Source organism: Poecilia reticulata, linkage group LG21, assembly GCF_000633615.1.
Source record: "Poecilia reticulata strain Guanapo linkage group LG21, Guppy_female_1.0+MT, whole genome shotgun sequence".
NCBI classification, from domain to species: domain Eukaryota; kingdom Metazoa; phylum Chordata; class Actinopteri; order Cyprinodontiformes; family Poeciliidae; genus Poecilia; species Poecilia reticulata.
The window spans coordinates 5,404,306-5,422,187 of record NC_024351.1 but is presented as its reverse complement, the minus strand read 5'-3'; the positions used below and the strand labels follow the sequence as shown (position 1 = coordinate 5,422,187).

Below are 17,882 nucleotides of genomic sequence, written 5' to 3'. Positions count from 1 at the left end.
ATATCTGCTGAAAATGTCATCTATAAGGTGCATTAATATCTTACTCAACAGCGCCTCCTACTGGGTCAATTATTCTGGGAAATCTGACTAATTAAAGGTTGTGGAGTTAATTTATTAATTATAAAACTGAGCATTTAAATAATGACTAAYATGTTACGTGTTTTTTCATTATGTAGAGGTGGAAATAAGTTTGTTTCTCATAAATGTGTTAAATTGAACATTCTTATTATTCCTCTCATTTCAGTAACTTCATGAACCTGCAGCTGAACTAAAGAAGTGATGAMAGAGTTGCATAAAATTAAGTTGAGCATGATCATATGGTGCAAATAAATAAAAGAAACAAACTGTTAGTACTTCTGGTGAGTCCAGGGTGCGGCGTGTGTGTGACTTGGCCGCTTGATGGCAGCTAAACAGGAAGTAGTAAACGTGTTATCAAAAACAGATGAGTGTAATAATGTAGTGCTTCTCTTGAGCTTCTGTTTATTAAAATTAGCTTTCAGATATCTACAAAAATACAGAAGTGACTAAAACCATGTGACGGCAACAAACTATTTAATTGATGTAGATGATAAAAATACAGGAAACGGACAAAATCAACTTCCAATGCCTTTTAAAACACAGCGAGATAAAACAGTTCAGAACCACCAACATCTGGAACGTTACTAATTTAAMAGAAACATATTATTAAAGTCTCATTCACACCTATTGGCCTGGAGCGGTGAGCAGAGAGTAGAGGCTGCTGGGGTCAGTAAAGGCTGCAGCAGGCGGGCCGGGAGCCGCCACAGTGCAGTAGGTCATGTCGTCCCCTTCACCAACAACCTGGACAAAATTAAAAATAAAAAGATAAGATGCTTCCTGTTTGATTCACAAAAACCTGACAAATGTTAACMCAGCTGCTTCAAGTTTATCTTTTATTTTTATCCTATTTAACTCCAACTTATCTCAATTTGTTTTTCAAATTGACATGTCGGTATGTGTTTACTCCACATACCGACATGTGGAGTAAACACAAGTTTGGAAAGGTAAAGATTTCATGTTTCGCTTATACCATTCAGTAATCTGCATGTTTTTTACCACAGACTCTCCAAGTACAATAAATAAAGTTAATTAAAAATCTTCTCTGGGYYGTAGTCAAACTGTGGTCAGTATGAAACAACAAGAAATGTCAACATCTTTAGTTAAAGTTAAAGTCAGATAAAAGTAGRACCCGAGTGAAAACTTCCAGTCAGATTGAGACGAGGAATAAAGAAAGTTTTACACTTACATTAAACCTGACTGGAGTTTCACTGATGGTGGAGTAATAGACRCCATCTTCAGGCTCCACCTGCAGAAGAAACATKCAGTTCAACATCTGAGATGTAGAGAAACYTTGACAGGTTTATCTTGTTCTTTAAAATTTAGCAGATTATTTCAAAAGAGGTTTAACTCAAATTCTAGACGYTTTATGAGTCTTTGACCYGTCATCTTATCRTTTGTTCAATATTTGTAGTCATATGAAACTCATGTATCTTGTTTTCATGATGATCAGGTTATTTTGAGCTGTGTGTGTTCTCACGTCGTCTCTGCTGGTTTCCAGTGCCGTGGAAGATACTGGAACAGTCGGATTCACTTCCTGAACCAAGAAAAGATTAATAACCAACTGCTTTCAAAAAGAGGAATTGGTTATAATAGTGATACTTACAGAATAGACATGCACCTGCTTCGTGTTTCCTGCAAAGACATCAGGCTTAACTTTAACATCCAGTTAAAATASTTGGTGATTTTAATATTTAAAGTTTTATGTTCTCACGTTTAGTTCTCCATCTGATGATAATCCCAGCAACTATCAAGAGTGCAACTAAAACCACAGCAGCAGCAACGTAAGGAGCTCCTGACAGGAAACCTTTTAATAAATACACACTTTAGATCAGCTTTTGAAGTCTTTCATTTTTACTTTTCTCTTATAATTTAAAGCATAATTAATGAAACCAACACATTAAATGGTTCTGTTACTTATTGTTTTTTAATGGTTGCATATAATAATTTTCCCTCACTGCATGTTCTTAGTGTAGGATGTTGACATGTTTGTATTTTACACAAAACCCTGACTGCACAAGCTTTAAGTCACCTTTATGTGGAGAGAAATGTCCTGTAACAGACAGTAGAGAGAAGAACCAAACGGTTCTCTGACCATCAGAACGCAGCACCGCGGTGGAGTTCACAGTTCATGTTTCATTACCTTCATCTGGAACTTTTTCATGTTTTGTGGCTGGAACTGATGATGTTGTATCTCCAGGTTTTCTTGTTGGGCTGCATGTTGTTTTACCTGCATGCAAATAAATGGACAAAACCAGGAAGTTATTAGGTTCATGTTTTCCATCTGAATGAGAAAAAATACATTAAACCAGATGAAACTCAGCATTTCTGATCATTTTATTCAGTCTGAAGCAGCAACTTTTCTCACCTGGTTTATCTCCTGTGGACTGATGGTTGAAGTTGAAGATCTGTTTGGTTTCACCGTCTGTCACTTCACACTTGAACTCACAGCTCTGTGTGTAGGAATCCTGTATAAAACAAACTGCAGCAGAGCAGCCAGAGCGTCGTGTTGTACAGTTGATCAAATCGATATTCCCAGTAGAACAGACATGCAGCCATTTCACTCTGTATCCACACTGACCACGCGTCTCCACAGAGCAGGTTAATGTCACCACATCTGTAACCTTCCGTTTACTCACTGGTCAAGAAATAAGATATTGGAAGGGAAATTTTACACAAATTATCCAAAATAAGCCACTGAGGTCATTTGGAAAATTAGACACTCTGGTACAACAGCAGTAATAAAGAAACAGTAGCATAAAAAATGATTTCATATTCATACTCACTGTGGACGACAGACAGAGAAACTCCAGACTGATGAACCWGAATGTGCTTAATGGATTCATTTCCAGATTTATATTGTTGACAATAATAATAACCAGCATCCTCCACTGTGATGCTCCTTATTACCAGAGAACAATTTGCTGCAACACTCAGTCTGTTAGATTTACTCTGATCATTCTTAACMTTTCCCAGTTYAACCAGTTCTACTGAGCTGCTGGTTGTACTGTAGACCCATGTGGTACCATTACAGTTTATCTGACCTTTTATCACATCTTGGCAAGACAAAACCATGTTATCTCCAGATCTCATGAAAACAGATGATCCACTTGTACTCACTGTTGAGAAAAAAACAAACAAACTGAAAAATACTTTTAAAATGCATAAATCTAAACATTTCAAGATGATTCAGGTTAACCAAGTTAATTTATGCCTTTCCTTTCTTCATGTTTAATAACAGAAAACAGCTCATTTATAAGACATAAAAGTGTAAATATAACATCTGTTTACTGGATTTAGTAAATGATCCAATACCCAGCTATATTTTCTGAGACAGTAAATATTTCTACATATTCTTACCAGTAAACTGAAGCCCCAGGATCAGAAATAAATCAACTTTAATCCATTTTAGTTCAGCCGTAGTTCGATGCATCGTTCTTGTTCCGACTAAATCTGGTACAAGCAGCTTTTTGAAGGTCCTCTGTACTTCCTGTTCGAGGTGATACTTCCTCATCTCTTACGTTTATTTAGACTTCTTTTTTATCTCAATTATAAGTTTTAAAATAACAGATTAACCTGCATTAAATGTTGGTATATTTTAACATAACCAAGTCTAAATGTTGAAAAAGAACTTATATTTAAGCCATTTGGTGAACATTGTGTTCAGCTCATGAGAGACAGAGGCGTTTCTCACAGCTAGAAAGAAAAAGTGAACTGAAAGTGAAGCAAAAGTTTTCAAATAAAAGTTTAATAAAGAACCTTTGCAGATTTAGTTTTGGAGTCCAGAGTGCATGGTGTTGCAATAGCAGCAGGTAAAACAGTTTAAAAAAAAGCTTTAATGCTTTAATTACTTCCAATTTTATCTCAGCCGTCATGAGAAGTGGAGGAGGAAGTGCTTTGGTGAAAATGTGCAGCAGCAGCAGGGATCCGTTTTCACAGCAACACCACAACGAACTGCTAACGACGACGAAACAAACGTCTCCCTTTGAGATCTCAATACATTCAACATCTTTCACTTCTGTTTTGGTCATTTTCTATGCTCCAAGCATTCACAAAAACCATGAGGCAGCAGTTTACTGTTTAAAATGCACTCATATTTATTGTAGCTTAGGGGAAAAAAGAAGCTATAAACTTTGATTCCCAACATTTCAGCTCTCAGGCCTTTCAAGGTCAGAGTTAAGTCAGGCACCCAACATTTCAAATGTAATTGGTTTATTTAATACGCACCCAAACTACTTTCTATAATATTATATTAGCTGGCTTTGAATAATGACACATTTTAGGGGCAGTCGCTATATTAAGAATCACATTTCTAATTTATCCCACTAAACTGTTCAATGTCAGACTTTTAATACAACAGGCATGGAGTTGGTCTGTTTTGTATTCCAGTTACTCTGGGAAATTCCAACTTCCCAGCTGGAAAAAAATACACCAAAATAAACAAGCAGATCGCACTGAGAAGTTGGATTTCCCACTGGGAAACTGGGGAGCAACGCAAACTTGTCCCAGTTACAACTTGTAAGGCTGAGTTTCAACATGGCCGCTCCTTGTAGTAGCTGTGGTGGAAACATGTTTATTTTATGAGACACATGTAAGAATGTGTCTTAAACTAATGTTAGAACAGAACCAACAAATGATCTGAACAAATTGAAATGGTGTTTGGTCTGAATGGACGTCACCATGTTGAAAGTCGCCGTTACTTCGGGTGTAACGTCAAACTGGACGCTGTGTCCCGAGGTAACCGGACCGCAGCTTCATTTCCTCTGGATGTCGCTCCAAAATAAGATACGTTTATCATTTCTGTCTGGATCAGCAACAACAAATCTGATGCAAGTTCAACTAAAAAAAAATTTACATTACATTGATTGCTGGGAACAACCACATCATCTCCATATACTCACTTTGTTTTTTAGTCATGTAAAGATAAAATAAACATAAAAAAAGAAAAACGTTCCGTATTTTTGAAATGCAAGATTCCAGTAAAAGAACATGGAGAATCCAGGAGAACATACTGCTCAACAAATTACAGGTCAAAAACCAATTCCTGTTTGTTTGTCCTCCTGCTCCTTGTTTTTCCACAAATACGGAAGTGCAAAGCTGCCAAAAAAGTCAAAGCACCGACTGCCACATTTAGACCAACATGGACCTTTACGTTCAGAGCAACACTGAAACATGGCAGCTTTCTGGAAAATCTTCAAAATAGATACAAAAAATTTCTGCTAAAGAGTTCATTTTATGCCTACAAAGAGGAACAGAGATGAATCAGCATTCGTTTATTAGCGTTTCCCATTTTGGGAATAAAAACGCGTATAAAAACCGTTTCCTGTGTTAGCATGAACGTACTTTGTAAAATCTGGGCGTATAAACCGGCTGGTTCAGGAGGATGATCCTCTGTGGACTCCTGAGCGTCAGACCAACAGAAATTTAACCCGACGGCTCAAACTTTACTCGGGCCGTACCTGGCAGAACCGCGTCTCCGCCCCAGTCCAGCAGAGAGCAGCTTCATTCCCAGACTTCCTGGATGATTTCAGCTCAGATGAAGCTTCTGGAAACAGCTGGAGGTCAGAGACACACGGCCTGTCTAAACGTTCAGAGATCCTGGCAGCGCGGGGTTAAAAAAACACATATCCTCTGGTCAACATTCAGGAAGAGAGATATTTATATCCATAAACATTTTCATTAAAACATTCCTTATAAGAGATTTAAAAAAAGAGGAACAATGAACCGTGTTCTGAGCTCAGAGTCTTTAGTTTAACAGAACTAATTGATTCATTTGCTGCATTATTGAGATATTTTAGAGAATATTTTCTCATTTCATACATTTGGGAGATTCTTGGATTATCTTCTATTCTCCACCAGAGTTAAAGGTCCAATAGGCAGGAAAAGCACAAAGTAACCTAAAAGTAAAGTGTTCAGTTTGATCCTTTTTCATGATTAGAATCGATTTTCCACCGGTCCTGTTGAACAGCAGACTTCAAGCGTTGCTATGGGGTTTTTTTTCTCGTTGCCGGGCTCCATTGTGGGTTCACTGATGCTTCCTGCTGCTTTCCTGCTGACTGCAGGGCGACCACAGACTTCCTCCATCTCATTTCCCCTCTGCTGGGCTTTATTGTACTTTGGCTTAGTGAAAAACTGTTGAACATGAACCCTGAGCTCGACGCTGCACGCCTGAATCCACAGAAGACTGAGGAAATGATTCTGCTGCGAAAGCACCCCGGTGCTGCAAGCTGGAACATTTAAATGTCAGGCTGAACAATAAAAATAGATCAACATGGATTTATGACAGAAATCCAATGCTTGCAATATCTAAAAAACATGTTCTTCTGACAAATGATATATTAGCTTGATCATAACAAGAGTAAAGGTTAATACAAAGAGAAAAATGCATTTTCTGAATATGGAGTTGAGATTTTTCTCTGATGAGCCAAATGAGGAACATTTGAGCTTCGCTGCTTGATTCTGCAAAAACATGCAGCTTTAGGGTTGGCAGGTTGCCAAAGGTGCCGCGTCATGTTGAATTAAGTCCGGTCCAAAGTCTAAACCAATACAGGCAGTGAAAAAAAACAAACAAAAAAAAAACATTGTTCAACTTACTGCTACAGCGATAAGAGGACACTAAGCAGTAAAAACAAAAAGAGACCTGACAGAAACTTACTTCATGAGAGCAGAACACGACTTTTCAGCAGATCAGTTTGTTTACAGATGTTATGACCGTTTAACGGTTCAGACCTGGTTTGGATGCAGATCCAGTTTCAGCAAAGTTGGTTCTTCGCTGCCGTTTTGTTCTTCAGTTGAATATACAAATGTATGAGAACAAAAACCCAACTTTCCTGCAGTTGCAGTTACTTGTGCACATTTAGAAAGAAAGAAATATTCTGAAGGAAACTCTAGACTGAAGACAAAATGTGATATAAGTGCATTTGTTTCGACTTACAAACGTTCTGAATCATTTATTGTTCTCTTCAAGAAACAAACCGCTCAGCATCCTGATTATCCTGATGAACAGCAGAAATCATTTTTACCTGAATGCAACTTTAAATGTAGAGAACATAACCTGACAACACAAGCAGGAAAGTAAGAAAATGCCACCCATTTGGAATAAATAAAGGTAATACAAAATCTCAACAAACAAAAGCAGTAAAAATCAGCAAAACAAAATAAACGGTCACTATGATAAAGGATGTTAAAGAGATGAGTTTTAAATGTTGGAGGGGTCAAAATCTGCTCATCCACCTGGAAGGATTCAGCTTTTAATGATCCTGTAACTGCCTGTAGAATTAATCCATTTTACTAATCTACGTGAAGAAACATAATTTACAAAGCTGACCTTGTCATGGATGCAAGGATATTTACGACTTTTCTTTGGAGGAGCAGCAGGGAGAAAATCTGGAGATTTTCACTGATGATGAAATATGTTTATGTGTAGCAAAAGCCAGATCTTTAATATATAAATGTTCTTATAACCTGAGTTCTCAGTATAAAATAGAGTTTCATCAATAAATAAATTTAAAGCGTGACCCTGAGGCCGCAGGTGTTTCTAATTAAAGCGGTTGCCAAGCAACGTTTTGATGAGCAATACTGCCATCTACTGGAACGGAGTGTGAACATATGTCAGATTTTAAAACTAACTACATAAATAAAACTATTGGCAACAATCAGTACACCTGGCCCCGTTACTCTCCTATTTCTGCATGAAATATAAAACTAAAACCAAATGTTGAGCAGATAAATTGTAGATAAACGACAGTTAAATATTTACGACAGCAAACAGTATTAAAGTGCATATAAAAATCATTAAATCTTGGCTCAAGCTAATTCCTATTTACATGGAGTGAAGGAAACATTTATGTTCGCTTACTCTACATAAAACATAAAGGTATTGTTAAAATATATTTCAAATGTTAAAGATTTTCGTTTGATTTTTTTAAAAAAGAAATTTTCTATCCTTTTCTAACCCAGTTATTTTACGAAAAAAAAAATTAAATTGTTAAAGTCCAAAATTCTGTTGCAATTTTGGACTTGCAACAGAAGTCCAAGAAACTCAACAGAAACTCAAAAATATGCCAGTATTTTTGAGTTTCCCACTAACTCAGTCATTAAAGGAGGAATTGGTTTGATTTAAAAACTTTGTCTGATTACCGTATTTTACTTAAGATCAATTTCCTGTTTGCAGCAGATTTAAAACGAATAACTTTAACATTGTAGCCGCAACCTAAAATAAGGAAATACTAAAGTAAAAACCAGCCGCTAATGGATAAACTTCCTACCCATCTTTCAAAATAAAAGCTCATGAATCCCGGAACTGAGGACAGACTTAATTATACTCAACAAAATACAAAAATAATCTTTAATTATTATTTGACACATTGTTTTTTATATTAATACAGATTTTTATTTTTCGTTAATTACTAGAAATTATTATCCGACAGCCACATCCTCAGGCTGAACCCAGTGAGGTGATGCTGTTCAGCATTCTGTCCACTAGATGGTGCTGCTAACCGCTTTAATACGACTTGAAACCGAACCGCTGAAAGGATCTGAAGGTTTTATTCCATCAGTTTGTTTATGATCAATTCATATCCAAACTAATCATGCCAACAGTTAGCTATGATTATATTTCATGATGAATGATGCCGTAACAATGTAGAAAAATCTCCAATAATAAACTTGAGATGATTTTGTTGCTCTGTTTTAAACTTAAACTCAAAGGTTTTAAAATCATTTCCTTCAGACTCGGGTCTTGTAATGATCACAAACACATCATAGGGGTAGCCAATTTTTAATCTTATTTCCAATTTAAAAATTCATTTTTAATTTTTTCTAAACATTTTTTTCTTTCCAAATTGTGCCAATGAGAATATTCCTGGAATGAAATGATTGTGAAACACTGCAATAAAATGTAAAGTTTGCTACATTAATACAATTTCCCATCAGACTGATGACATCACAGAACCAGCAGCCGCCTGCGTCCACCGTCAAAACCACCACAGAACAAAAAGAACAAAAAAGAAAATACTCACAGTATGAAGACGGACTGTGTAAAACAAAAAGTCCTCAGTAAAAATTAAAGCACATCATAATGGAGAACAACAGGACAGGAGGAGGTGGTGAAATGAAGTACAGGTGAAACTAAATCCCCTCTCAGAGTCAGACTGCCAACATGAAGCTGGATAGAGCATGTCATGATGTCTGTGATCCAAAACACTGACTGGTCACATAAAATGTGCGTCAATATTTCCAAACATTATGAGCCGCAGAGCTGCTTTTGTCATTCTGGTGGTGACCAACACTTTAACGTTCAATTTTGCCTAATAATCTAAAACAAAATGCCGTAAAATAAACTAAATTTAAAGTTAAATGTGTAAAAAAGGATTTAACTTATTTACAGCTCACTCTGGAATAAATTTGAAAATGTAATAATCTGTTGCTTCATTTTTCTGAACTTAAAGCAGGAGAAAATGATGCGGCGTAAAAACGGCTTTCATTACGGAACCAAAACGTTCATCTATCCGAGCTTCATGCGAACACATTCTGAATTCAGTGAAAAACCCGTTAAACAAGCACTTTGTGTGGCTGCAGCGAGATCGTTTTACATGATGGCCTCAGGTCAGAGGTCACGCTAGTCCCTGATTAGACTCTTCATCGTTTGGACCCCAGTTCACAAAGAGGAGAAGAAGAAGAAACGTCGGCCGGCGGCTCGGATGTTGGCTATGGCTTTTTGTCGACTCTCGTTTCCGCAGCAACCAGTCAGGAGGTGGAAGTGGGCTGGTGAGTACGTCGGAGTGTCCGGTCGAGCTTTGGGTCGTCAAAGTTAGCTTTTCTCCTCTTCCTCTTCATCGTTTTCAGTGCAAATCCGTCAGAAAAGTCTTTCCATCTCTCACTGAAGGAGCTGGAACAAAGTGCTTCAGTTCGCAGGGGACAAGTTTTTTTTTTTTTGTTTGTTTGTTTTTCAGAAAGTCCTCAGCAATAAAACTAGAATCTCAGTTAAAACAGGAAATATACACAATCATATGTTTACAATATATTATGTACATTTTACATAAGCTCATAAAAAGTAAAACATGGCTGCCTTTTCAAGGTGGGAACAAAGTGCCGTCACTTTGCATAATGTAAACATGAAACAGTGGCTGTGTTGCTGCTGCTGCTGCTAAAAAAACAACAAAAAAAAACACTTTCTTTACAGATTCAGTAACAAAAACACACAGCTCTCATTTCCATGTGCAAATCTGACATACACAGCATGTCAGGAAGAGCAAACAGCAACACAACGCAGCTGAGGTGTTCACACACGCAGGCAGAGCGTCACAATGGAAAACTGGACCAGAGAGAAACTCTCCACATCTTACTGCAGTGCTGAAGGCCAAACCGGGTTCATCTCTTCAACGGGAGCCGCCTCGTTTGCGGCGCGTCAGTCCTGAACCTTCAGCAGAGACTTGAGGTGAACGCTCATCTGCTCGCGGCTCTGGCTGTTCTGCTGCGGCCCGTCCTCTCCGACCCAGTGGCTGGGCGGCTTGGGCAACACGCTGGGCGACGGCGGCTCGCTGAACTTCGCCCCGGCGTAAATCTTTTCAAAATCTTTGAGGTATTCGGCTTCGGCAGTGGGGCCGGTTGGGATGGTGACGTTGTTTGAGGCGTTCAGGGGTTTCTTGGGTTCGACGGAAGACGAAGGCTTCTTGGGAGAGCGGCTGTCGTTCTTTTTAGCGGCGGGGGAAGCGGCGGGCGACTGGCTCTGTTTGGGTTTGTGGCTCCTGGTGTTCACATTGTGGGCGAGCTGATCGAGTCGGGGGAGGAGACGGGGCGCCTGGACACCTTTAGGCTTCAGCACCTAAAAACAAACAATTAAAATGATGCATTACAAACATTTTCTCTCTTTTCCAAAGCCATGTTTCAGATAATAACTTTTAAAACAGTTTGTAGTTAAAATGAGAACGAAAAGTGACACTGAAGGATCATATTATTCCTAGTTCTACAAACCTGAGAGCAATTTAGTGTTTGGATATTTTTGAAAATAAAGTAAAGCAAAACAAAAAGTAAAGACGCAAGTAATTAGCTTAGCTTTCAGTTGAGAGTAATTACAGTGAGCTGCTGGGGCTCCCTGGCATGAGAAGCCACAATCCCCTCTAAATGCGTTTAGAACGGCATATTTTAATAGTTCAGGCACCAAATACACCGTAACATGCATTAATACACACAGCAGAAACCATTTTATCAGAACTGCAGAGGCTCTGCTAACATCAGTTCAGCCAATCGGTGCCAATCATCAACTAGTTTAATTATCGATTAATCATTAACCGGAGTTAATTATCCCTGCTGATCTAATYTTTGCTACAAATGATAAATATAGGAACGATGACGTTGCACTTCAGACAAATGTTTACTTTCTTTAAATATTATTTGAATTCTTTATTTGCATCTTTGGATGCATTTCTAACATTTTATTATAAACAAATTAAGAATATGCAGACTGTGCCATCCATCCATCCATCCATCCATCCATCCATCCATCCATCCATCCATTTTCTTCCTCTTATCCGGGGTCGGGTCGCGGGGGCAGCAGCTTCAGAATGGAGGCCCAGACTTCCCTCCCCAGCCACTTCTTCCAGCTCCTCCGGGGGAATCCCAAGGCGTTCCCAGGCCAGCCGAGAGACGTAATCCCTCCAGCGTGTCCTGGGTCTTCCCCGAGGCCTCCTCCCGGTGGGACGTGCCCGGAACACCTCACCAGGGAGGCGTCCAGGAGGCATCCTGACCAGATGCCCGAGCCACCTCAACTGGCTCCTCTCGACGTGGAGGAGCAGCGGCTCTACTCTGAGTCCCTCCCGGATGACCGAGCTTCTCACCCTATCTCTAAGGGAGAGCCCAGCCACCCTGCGGAGGAAACTCATTTCGGCCGCTTGTACCCGTGCCAATTTTTTTTAATCGGCTAAAACTAAAGTAATCGTTGGTAGCATCCCTAGTTTGGATATTTTAGATGCGCTCTGTGAATGGATCCACAAATAAAGTTTAAATAAGACTGATGATCAGTCAGTCACCGTTTCAGCTTGAAACAAATCTGCAGTATAAAAACGCCATTAGTACTTCTGGTTGTAATTCATGTTTTCTGCCTGATTGAGGCTAAAATATTCCTCTTGTTTTGCTCCATGAACACAAGAACAATATTCATCCACTTTCTATTCACTTCATATTTCTAAGCATCCATCCATTCATGCATGCATCAGATGTGAAGAGGTAAATAAACATCATCTCCTTTTGTTTCAAACACAAACTGAATCATGAGATCATCAGGTTTCATTCTCTGTCAGTGTTGATGTTCAGTAAAAACAGTCGCCACCCACAGACAGTTGCTGTGTTCAAGTACGATCCGTCACGTACGCCTGGTTCTATGAGTCACGCTGCTGATTGCAAAGGCTGGCAGTAACTTTGGAAATTACTGCTGCTGTTTTTACTTTTTCATCCAAGCATTTCTCTGGGAGCAGGTGTGGAAATTCATGCTGGAGGAAAACGATTCAGTTCAAAAACATGAATTCCAGCCTTGAGAAGTTTTAGTTTCTTTAGTAGGAATTAGACAAACTGTTGCATCACCTGCAGCCCTGCCTGTCCTACATTCGTTACTCTTATGCATGCCCAAAGGAAACACGGTTTAGAATCGAGCAGCTTTTAAATAAAGTGTGTTTTCAGGTTAGGGCATGCAAGCAAATACCTTGGTGTGTGTGTGTGTGTGTGTGTGTGTGTGTGTGTGTGTGTGTGTGTTCACCAGAACAACCGTGCAGAGCTGCAGAACAGGACTGGAGGGAGTGCATGGTTAAAGGAGGATTTGGGTCCTGCACTTCTGCGCCGTTTAATCAGTTTGATGCTTTTATTTTCATGTCAACACAGGTTTGTAATCTACTTTTGAGAAGCACATCAACTGATAAATAGGCTTGAGCCAATTTTTCAAGATTTTATCATTTTAAAACTTCTAATAGCGATGAGGTTTTACATGAGTAAATAAAAGGAAGCTAGCGGTTGCCTGGATTAAAACATAGTTATTAGTAAAACTACTTGTAAAAATGTGAACTTTTTACCCATTTTCCTTTAACCAGCTCTCTTTGTTTACGGCCTTCTGAATTATGTCACTAACTTTTTCTGATTAAAGTGCAGCTGAAGCTTTAAACTGTGACGCAGTTTAATCTAGATCTAGTAAAGTTTGGTTCTTCCTCCTTTTGAAACCTGTTGTGGTTAAAGCTGCCTCTTTATGCGCTGATCAACAAACGAAAACAGGAAGTTATGCTGGTTTTTCACTTATTATTTCACAACAATAGATCGCAAGTGCGTCACTGAAAAAGCCTCAGGCACAAAATATACTTTGAAAATTACTGAATTTGCCTCAAAACTGGATAATTGTGCCGTAAAATTAGTATAAAATATGTTATTTCTTATAACGGCGCTAGAATATATCACCAAAAAGTTACAAACTAATTCATATGGGACACATTATTGTTTCTACTAGTGATAAATCAGGAATCAGTATAGGCCTGTCATTTATATTACACCTGTGTTTTATACAATAAATCGATAAAATGTTGTTTCAGGTTGAGTTTGATACCACTGAGGCCTACAAGTGTACAAACTTCCGTAAACTCACCTCTTTTTTAGCTCCTTGTTTGACATGATGGAGGGTCAGCACCGTCTGGTTCCCAGCCGCGGACTGGGCCGAGTGTCTGTGCCCCGATGAGGCCGTCAGGATGGCGGTGGAGGCGGCGTTGTTGAGGTCGGACAGCCGGATGTTCGGGCAGTGTCTCGGGGGTTTCTGGTGATGCAGCAGCGGCTTCCTGCTTCCCTTCTTCAGCAGCGCTTGCTTCGCCTTACAGCTCGGTATCGGGTTGTTGTTTTCAACGTTGCCGATATTGGCTTCGTCACCGTTCGCAGGAGTTCCGTCCAACATTTCTTTGGAGTGGTGAAAACATAAAACAGGCGGCGAAAATCAGCTGCGGCGAAGTTGTTTTAACCAACAACGTCACAGGATAACAGTGAGCTAACTTGAGAAGTAGCTAACTACACTTTCTTTTCGAAATGCCCTCAAAAACAGAAAGCAGTAAATACAAAAATAACTTATTTTGTGTTTCTGTAAGTTCCAGTGATGAAATATGTGCGTTTCTGGAAACAGTCACTGATAAAATATCGAGCAACAGATTCTTTCTTTGTGGCGCGTCGCTGCTAGTCTGATGTGATAAACCAGAAGTAGTGTGTATATTGAGTTTATAGTAGTCACGTGATTTCCGGTAGCAGCTTTTCAAAATAAAGAGGGGCATTAATACGGTGTGGATGAGTTTAAAAATTCAGAAATTGCAACACAGTTTAAAATATGTACGTGGTAGTCAGTAAGCACGATTAAACATTAAATCTATGTGCATATATAATACTAGAACTATGATGATATTTAACAAGTATGTACAAAATATCGCCAAAAGCTAGTTTCTGTCTTTTTAGCGCAACAATTTACCTATTTTCTATTTCAACAACCAACTGCAAATCAAACGAGATTTCTGTAGATTTTTTTTAACAGGCATTGCATAATAGAGGAAATTTTACCATCTTAGTTAATTCTTTTCAATTGGACATTTACAATCCTGTGAAAAAGTATATGCACTTGTCTACACATTTATATTTTTTGCTTCTGTGTTACACTTACATGTGTCAGATCATCAAATATATTTTGGTTAATTTGAGGCGTTACAATGACAGGCAAGGAGAGATTTAGTTCTATATCACATCATTGCATAATTGTATCAATTCAGCCAAATGGAAGATTTTTTTAGACATTCATTATTTGCTTAAGATTATGCTACAAATTCATAAAATTTGACTAGGCCACTCCAGAACCTACTTTTTCATCTAATTCAATGTGAACTATAGCAAGTATAACTAGCTCAATTATTTTTATTAGAGTTTGTAGGAAAAAGCACAACGTCACAGACAGGAAACATTATTTAATACCCCACAGTTTTATTGTATAAAACATTACCTGCAGCTGACCAGCATTCATAACATTCAATAAAATGTTTGTGTGACTAAACAATTTTTCCTGTCAAAACCAGGTGTCCAAAAACACTGACAATAAAAAGGTGGGCTGGTACTTTGTTGTTATACAGTACATATCATTAGTGCACAAATGTTTCAAAACCAACTAATCAAGAAGGAGAAACACAGGAGCTTTAATCTACTACAATAATAGGTTAATAGTAACTATTTGGCAAAGAGAACAAATAAACCCAGATGTTAATCTCAGTCTCACTTGGGAGGACATATTAAAGGTTTGCTTCAGTACAAAAAATAGATAATATAAACAATATACAAATACAACATAAATAACTAGGTAATCCATCCCTGTGATTGTAGTACATATCATTTGTCACAATGACCACTGAAGGCAAATAAACGAGGCTCCTGGAGGTGTTTGTTCGTCCACGTGTCGGAAGCAGCGGCTGAGTTTAAGGCTGAGCTTCGGCTTCAGGTTCGTCGTAGATGTAGCTGCCCACGCCGCCGGTGTTCACACCTGAGGAGAAACACGACATTAAAGCAATACGTCAACTTCTCTGGTTACATTAAACTACAGCGTGAGATTTGATCATGTTTTTATCATATATCGATGTTTCTGGACACTTTTATTCAGTGAATTGTAAATTGTTTGGGAGTTTTGTATTGTGATCCTAAAATTATAATGAATATTAATAAAAGGGTGATTGCCATAACATGTCAGGTGACTTCCTGAGGAGGACACACTGGACTATGACATTAAAACTGCGCAAATTGGAATTACGAAAATAAATTTGGTTAATGGAAGCACAGCAATTAAATGAAAAATGTTTATATTCCGGTAAAGTTTTTGCGTTACATCCATCCATCCATTTTCTTGCACCCTTGTTCCTTAGTGGGGTCGGGAGGGTTGCTGGTTCCGGGCGAGAGGCAGGTTTCACCCTGGACAGGTCAGCAGTCTGTCGCAGGGCAACACAGAGACACACAGGACACACAACCATGCACACACACACTCACACCTAGGGACAATTTAGACAGACCAATTAACCTGACAGTCATGTTTTTGGACTGTGGGAGGAAACCGGAGTACCCGGAGAAAACCCACCATGCACAGGGAGAACATGGAGACTYCATGCAGAAAGACCGGGGCCGGGAATCRAACCCAGAACCTTCTTGCTGCAAGGCAACAGCTCTACCAACTGCACCACTGTGCAGCCCACTTTTGTGTTACAGTGAGGTGTTTTTTTAGCTGTGTCAAAGTTACTGTATTTCACAAAACTGCAATGGAAAAACTTTTTTCACATCCAGTTGTGGATCACAGTGACGTGATCAACAACTGGATGTTGCCACTGGTACAAACCATGAAGAAGAAGACGACAGGAAGTAACTGGAGGATCATGGCATGTCTTTTAATGACTTACTGCATGAACAAGCTTATTAATGTGTGATTTGTATATGCGTTTATTATTTAATGGAAACACCGCAGTTGTGAAATTGTGTTTTTTCGACATTCGAAGTTTCGAATATTAAAGTTTAAATGCCTGACAAACAGAACAGATCATTTATCATGATTGGTGCTGAAGCTGCACAGCTAATAGGTTTTCTGGAGGCAAAATAAAGTTTTGTAGCTGTTAAAATGTTGCAAACATTTTATCACTTCTGAGTCGTCATCACGAGTCAGGATGAGTAAACGGAGGAATTATCAAGGTGAAGACATTCAGGTTGTCAGAACACAGCAGGACTTCAGTGAGTCAACAAGGCATCATGTCCACATCAGCTCATAAAACTTTAAACCAGGCCAGGTTTAAAGTTATAAAATTATAATGCTTCCTGAAGGGGTTTATTGTTGTTGTGGATATGATTGTGTAATCCACTTACACAACTCCTATCTAACTAAAACTAACTGGTTTTCTTCTTCTTCACTGATCACACCCAGTAGTTCCCCGTATTAATTAATGCATGAAATATTCAGTATCCTAATCACTCATCATTTGGACTACATTTCCTCCTTGGAATCTATTATGGGTCTAGTGCACTGATTAAAATGTACATTTCAATTCCAATAATAACTTGATTATCTTTCTTGCTTTCTTTGTCGTCATGGTTACACTCATTGATCGCAGTGTAAGATGGCTCTTTGCTACCACCTTATTCTTACTTTATGCAGGATTTTTCGTAGTTTAATCGCAGTAAAAGTGTCTTTCTATCAGTATCACTGATTACATTAGTGGCCGTTTTAGTTTTGATCTGTTTGTTCCTCCTGTTAACATTTCATCTAAGGCCCAGTAATCAGCTTGCTCTTCCCACAAATATTCAATAAAACTACCACTATCTTATACCTGGTTCTAATAAACTTTCAAAGTTATAAATAAAGTCCTGAAAACTGTATTTTAGACTGTTGGTGGTTTGAGATTCTGCTTTGAATCCATTTTTCCATCAGGATTGGTTGGATCAACGTCTTCATACCTTTGGGTCCAAACAGCACAGCGTAGCAGGGTTTGTGGCAGTACGGCTGTCCATCATGCTGCAACGAGAGAAAAATATCATTTTAATCATTTCTCAGCTTAGCTGGTCTTTTCACTTTTTCCACTTGTTTACATTTTGAAAACTTAAAGTACTACTAGCACAACCAGCACTAATACAACTGAACTACTGGTGATATTATAGTTATATACAGATGCCTGCTTTTTACTGACTCTTTACTTTGACTAATCTTTGTCTTTGTCCATGCGTGTTTTTTTAAATATACTGAAGCCCAGATTCACTTTCCACAGATTCTTTCAGAAAAAGACTGA

At 38.6% G+C, this 17,882-nt stretch overlaps 3 protein-coding genes and 1 long non-coding RNA gene across 5 annotated transcripts in view; all 4 read right to left on the bottom strand.

Annotated features, from left to right (window-relative positions):
* Positions 1-535: 535 nt before the first annotated feature.
* On the bottom strand, positions 536-4,203 carry LOC103457208 (uncharacterized). Its single transcript, XM_017302079.1, has 9 exons — positions 3,436-4,203; positions 2,862-3,194; positions 2,444-2,713; positions 2,219-2,305; positions 1,790-1,882; positions 1,682-1,710; positions 1,556-1,612; positions 1,265-1,324; positions 536-819 (listed from the first exon to the last, which is right to left on the bottom strand). The coding sequence occupies exons 1-9, from the start codon at positions 3,587-3,589 to the stop codon at positions 703-705; spliced, it is 1,200 nt and encodes a 399-aa protein (XP_017157568.1). The 5' UTR covers positions 3,590-4,203; the 3' UTR covers positions 536-702.
* Positions 4,204-5,333: 1,130 nt separating this feature from the next.
* LOC108165746 (uncharacterized) lies at positions 5,334-7,593 on the bottom strand. 2 transcript variants are annotated; one of them, XR_001776074.1, is made up of 3 exons: positions 7,403-7,593; positions 6,731-6,860; positions 5,334-5,673 (listed from the first exon to the last, which is right to left on the bottom strand). It is a non-coding gene; the product is annotated as an uncharacterized LOC108165746 (long non-coding RNA). The 2 variants fall into 2 exon arrangements; XR_001776073.1 differs by lacking the exon at positions 7,403-7,593 and having other exon boundaries at positions 6,731-7,376.
* A 1,013-nt stretch (positions 7,594-8,606) lies between these two features.
* Positions 8,607-14,301, bottom strand: LOC103457210 (proline-rich nuclear receptor coactivator 1-like). The gene is made up of 2 exons (XM_008397174.2): positions 13,697-14,301; positions 8,607-10,900 (listed from the first exon to the last, which is right to left on the bottom strand). The coding sequence occupies exons 1-2, from the start codon at positions 13,994-13,996 to the stop codon at positions 10,484-10,486; spliced, it is 717 nt and encodes a 238-aa protein (XP_008395396.1). The 5' UTR covers positions 13,997-14,301; the 3' UTR covers positions 8,607-10,483.
* Positions 14,302-15,026: 725 nt separating this feature from the next.
* LOC103457211 (cysteine-rich protein 2-like) overlaps positions 15,027-17,882 on the bottom strand; it is an 11,798-nt gene continuing 8,942 nt past the window's right edge. Inside the window, exons 7-8 of the mRNA XM_008397175.2 lie at positions 17,554-17,611; positions 15,027-15,607 (exon numbers count right to left, since the gene is read on the bottom strand). Of these exons, the coding sequence (XP_008395397.1) occupies positions 15,543-15,607; positions 17,554-17,611 (123 nt within the window). The 3' untranslated portion in view covers positions 15,027-15,542. The remainder of the gene's footprint in view (positions 15,608-17,553; positions 17,612-17,882) is intronic.